This window comes from Arachis ipaensis, chromosome B09, assembly GCF_000816755.2.
Source record: "Arachis ipaensis cultivar K30076 chromosome B09, Araip1.1, whole genome shotgun sequence".
NCBI lineage: Eukaryota > Viridiplantae > Streptophyta > Magnoliopsida > Fabales > Fabaceae > Arachis > Arachis ipaensis.
This window is the reverse complement of record NC_029793.2, coordinates 143,389,451-143,394,748: the sequence shown is the minus strand read 5'-3', so window position 1 is coordinate 143,394,748 and position 5,298 is coordinate 143,389,451. Positions and strand designations below refer to the sequence as shown.

At 36.0% G+C, this 5,298-nt stretch overlaps 1 protein-coding gene across 2 annotated transcripts; it reads left to right on the top strand.

The window, feature by feature from the left end:
• Nucleotides 427–4,329, top strand: LOC107618851 (50S ribosomal protein L15, chloroplastic). 2 transcript variants are annotated; one of them, XM_016321022.2, is made up of 5 exons: nucleotides 427–604; nucleotides 1,626–1,754; nucleotides 1,836–2,178; nucleotides 2,878–3,029; nucleotides 3,888–4,329. In XM_016321022.2, exons 2-5 carry the CDS (start codon nucleotides 1,647–1,649, stop codon nucleotides 4,107–4,109), a joined length of 825 nt encoding a protein of 274 aa, XP_016176508.1. In that variant the 5' UTR covers nucleotides 427–604; nucleotides 1,626–1,646; the 3' UTR covers nucleotides 4,110–4,329. The 2 variants fall into 2 exon arrangements, with proteins under 2 accessions (XP_016176508.1, XP_020966718.1); XM_021111059.1 differs by having other exon boundaries at nucleotides 1,617–1,754.

Here is a 5,298-nt window from a genome sequence, read left to right as displayed (position 1 = left end):
TAATAAATAAACAAAAGTAATTAGGAGTAAGAAAACAATATAGCATGTAGGAGTTGGAGAAAGCACAAATGAGTAATCTTATATAAATGATCTTTTGTTTTGTCACAAGTATAGTTCAAATATTGGTAACTTAATAGTTTAGGAAGAGTTTCTTGTTTTAAGCATAGTTGTAAAAACTGGATCAGACTGATCGGTTCGACCGAAAAATCAGTGAATCGAATTTATAATTGATCTGGTTGATTAATATGATCGAATATGAAAGAGAACCGCTGAAAACTGGATTGAACCGGCCGGTTCTGATGAAAATCGAAGAACTGGCGGTTTTTGCTCAACCGATTGGTTTGGAAGCTTTTTTTAAAATTCATTTGCCAAACGACGTCGTTTTGGTTTATTTAGGAAAAAAAAAAAAAAAAAACTCAAGTCTCGTGCCGGCCGCCGCAGTCGTCTTCTTCGTCTCACCACCGGACACCCATTCTGAAGTTTGAAGGAACAGAACAGACCCGCGGCTCCGCTTCGTCCCTGTCTCTCATTGCCGTCGCCGTTTCCTCGCCGTTGCCGCGCCGTCGCCGTCGCCGTCGTCTTCGTCTTCTTCTGTGTCAAACATGTTAGTTGAATATGTTGTTCTCCTCTGTTCTGCACTTCTGCTCTATGACTATGATTGTTGAAAATTTGGAATTATGAAGCTGTTATGACTTATGAATAATTGAGTTATGTTATTCTATTCTGTTATGAAAACTTGAAATTTCTGGGATGAATATGCTTGTTGAAAGCTTGAAACTACGAATAATGTTGTTATGTTGATGTGTTCTGTGTTGAATATGCTTGTTGAAAACTTGAAATTATGAAGCTGTTATGACTAATGTTATGTTATTCTGTTCTATTATGAAAACTTGAAATTTCTGGGATGGATATGCTTGTTGAAAGCTTGACACTATGAATATGCTTGTGCTGTGAATTTAACTATTTAAGGTTGCTGTGAATTTAACTATTTAAGCCTTTAAGGTTGCTGTCACTTGAAATTTCTGGGATGGATATGCTTGTTGAAAGCTTGAGACTATGAATATGCTTGTGCAGTGAATTTAACTATATTAAGGTTGCTGTGAATTTAACTATTTAAGCCTTTAAGGTTGCTATCTTGCTGAATAGGGAATTTAAATCACTCATTGGATTTAGTTTATGAATTGTTATTCTTATTGTGTTTAATTAAGATACTATTGTACTAGTACTAACTAATTTCATGCCTATGTTTGTATTAGTTATTTTTAGACTTTGAAACTTGGTTGTTTTTAAAATGTTGGTGAAGAATTGAAGATATGTATTTTGAATTTTTTAAGTTTATGACTATTTTTAGTATTTTATATTTTTTATACGTAAAACCGGTTTTATCAGTTCAACCAACGATTTATCGGTTGAACCAATAAACCAGTAAATCAGTAATCTGATCGGTTTGATTACCGATTCGGTTCTTACAACTATGGTTTTAAGTTTTAACCGTTAATCTGAACTATAAAATATATATATAATATATATTAATTAAAATTAACGGTTAAAATAATTGAAACATCGCTAAAATAAAGAAAGAAAAAAGTGGGAAAAGAAAACTTATCCTATGATAGACATGGCAGTGTGTGGAGTGAGTGATAGACATGGCAGTTTCAGCTTCTCTAATTCCGGTATCATCCACCACCACGACTTCGCTCGCATTCGGCACCAGAAAGCCACCCGCATTTCCGTCTATTGCTTGTCCATTCAAGGTTGCCACCTGTTCTCTTCATTACCGCTCTCTCTGTCTCCTTTCACTCCATGCTCATGTATTTCATGGCTTCAACTTGCAGGGATCCCTCAAGAAGTTGAACTCGACACCATGCGGCTACACGGCAACGCTCAGGGTGCAGCTCAGAAGACCCCTCTCGGTGGTGAACAAGGCAGCTTCTGCCCCTGCCCCTGCGGCGGGGGCTTCGAGCGTGCGGTTCAGGCTTGACAACCTGGGCCCGCAACCGGGTTCGAGGAAGAAGGCGAAGAGAAAGGGAAGAGGCATATCGGCAGGGCAAGGCGCAAGCTGTGGTTTTGGGATGAGGGGTCAGAAGTCACGGTCTGGCCCCGGCGTCAGGAAGGGTTTCGAGGGTGGTCAGATGCCCCTTTACCGTCGAATCCCCAAACTTCGAGGAATTGCTGGCGGTATGCTATTATGTTCAAAATATAAAAGCTTTATGTTTTATTTCTACAGAATAGGGGCTTCTAGATTGGATTTCATTAGATTATGACTTGAACCTCAGAGAGATGTTCAAGGCAATTTTGTCATTTCTGCAATGCAATTATTGCAACTTAGATGAGGGCTACAAGAAACAGTAAATTATGATTGCCATGTATAGCTTAATCGGTTTTTTCATTGCATCTATTGCATGGTGAGCTTTAATCCGACATGGTAATTAAACAATAGAGAAAAGTATTAATGTATCACTACTAGATAGAGCGTAATGCTAGATTGTTCAATTCTGTTGGTAGACCAATAATCTGGTGGTTGGTCTTCGCCTAACAAGGAAGGTTATTTCCGGTGATGTGCTGCATGGAGTTTTTCTTTCTAGCTGAAAATAAAATCCTAGTTAAGACTTAAGAGAACTGCTATATACTGGTTTCGTATGCCTGTTTATGTCTAGCTGTGTGGTTCTACCTTCATGGCTCATAACCTTTTGTGGAGTTGGCCATACTGCGCCTGGTTCCTACAACCGGATCATGATTTAATCAGCGCTATCATGATCTTATAGTATCTAATAAGGGAAGCAAGCATTCTTGCAAAAGATAATTTGCATGTGCATGTATCTCTTCCGGAACCATTTTTTGATGCCCCTTTTCTCCCTTCTCTTCTCTTTTGATAAGGTATGCGTGCTGGGCTACCAAAATATGTCCATGTAAATCTGAGGGACATAGAGGATGCTAGATTTAAGGATGGTGAACAGGTGTCTCTTGAAACTCTAAAGGAGAAGGGTGTGATTAATCCATCAGGAAGAGAAAGGAAACTTCCTTTGAAGGTACAGATCATGTATTGATTCAATTGCATATAAATCATGTGGCATATTTTTCTCTTACTTTCCCTTCTTGATGATTAAATGAGTTAGGGTATTAGGATATATGATCTTGAACAGCAAATGAGGATGCCACATTTTCTTAGCACAATCTACCATAAAAGAACTATACCATTTTCATGCTTAGAGTAAATTTCCTTGAAATTCCCAGATGTTCTTGGATCAGACTCATGTTTAATGGGTTTGTCTATAAAGTCAAATTTTAAATGACATTTTAGTGGACATGTCAAGGACCTGAAATTCTAAATATGAAATATCCTTCCCCTATCCAAATCTATCTTTGATAGGAGACCAAACACTTGAAAAAGATTGATATTGAAATAATGAGATCTAATGACATTTCTGTCATTGCACAGTGAATTATTAAAGGATCATTTTCTACAGAAGGCAACAAAATTTGGGTGAACCAACTGTATTTTCACATTGACATTGCTTTCAATAATATTTTGAAGAAGCCATTTGAAATAACTCTAGTAATTAACTTCTATTCTTCTGAAAGCATATTGGCTAGTGTTTAGGGACTGAAACTATAGCACATGGAGCACCATGCATTTGTTGATTAAATTCTAGCGTCATATCTGTAATATGCAAATGCTTTTCTGGTTTCCCAAGAAGCACACCTTTGCAACAAGTGTATTTAAGAAAGCCTTTGCTTCGAGTTAATGATGCAGTGAATTTAACTTCTTAAGGTCCAGAATCTTGTTTTGACTTTTGATAGATCAACAACCTGTACAAAGTATCTGAGATAGAGATTACGAAAGAAGAAAGAAAATAATGTGTTGCAAACTTGTGCTTTTGTTTCAGATTTTAGGTGAAGGAGAGCTTAGTAAGAAGTTGACATTTAAAGCCCGTGCTTTTTCAACATCCGCAAAGGAGAAACTAGAGAGTGCTGGTTGTTCCCTCACTGTGCTTCCTGGCCGTAAGAAATGGGTTAAGCCATCTGTTGCTAAAAACCTTGCGCGTGCTGAAGAATACTTCGCCAAGAAGCGAGCTGCTGCAGCTGCATCTGAACCAGCTTCCGCATGAAGTTGAAGCGTTCATGTGCATCACATGTAGAAATCTTGTAAGGTGAAAAGTAGTTTCATAGGAACCACCACATGTTTCACGTTCTTTGGTATCTATGTGCTGCTTCATTTAGTTATTTTTCTACATAAAGGCAGTAATTCTTTGTTCATTTTGCATTGTAATGTATTGTTATGCAAATTCAGTAATTCAATGTTGTATATCTCATTAAATTTTGTCCAGCCATCACCGATTTAGTTTTGAAAAGTATAAAGCATTTTTAAAAAAGAAAATGTAAGTTTTTTTTTTTTTTAATCATTGATTCAGGGTTAACGGTTGGGGGTTGTACCCCGTTTAGTTTCATAATAATATAAATGAAACCATTGCGTCTGTGACAACTAGCCGTAATGGATTAAGATAACAAGATATTTTGCTGTTTCTACTTTCTTGTTGAAGGTGGATGTTGATTACTGAAAGTTCCTCTTAGGTGCAAGTTTCCCTGTTCAGTGATGCAAAGTTCATTCCAATTTCCAAACCTAGTAGAATCCATGCGTCAGGAACACTGCTTTTCTTACTGTTGCCAAATACAACTTTAAATTGCAACGTCATGGTCCTTATTCCTTCCAAAACTAGAAGCCTTTCCTCTACTACTTTTCCCTTTCTTTTTCCTCTGCCCTCTATAAAATATCTATAAAATAACTACAAGTTGAAAATTTTTTTAATTTGGTGCTCAACTAGTTAGTTGCTTTTGTACAACGTTTTTCCCTCTTTTTTTCCCATTATGTTGTCATTTACCGCTTTTAAACAACCTAAAACCTATTAAGTTTCTCTTAAAAAGAATAAATTATAAGTAAGCATCAATTTGAAACGTGGTTTCTCTCCACTTCAATATAAAGTTATTGTTGAGCAATAATATCCGGGCTTTTTTATCACTCTTTTTATTGAACCAATATATCCTTATTAGCAACCTCTTACAAGTTATAGCTATTTAAGTTAAAAAGTCATCATAAATTCTACATTACAATCATAGAAATTTAAATTTTAACAAGAAATACTAGAATGTTATTAGAATTTATTATTTTTGACAATTATTTTTAAGTTTTAACTAAATCCAATTCATTTAGTTAAGTAATCCAACAATATATTATAGCTCACACTGTTAAATATTGATAACTAATTGAAGACTAAAAATAATAAATTTTAGTATTCTTTA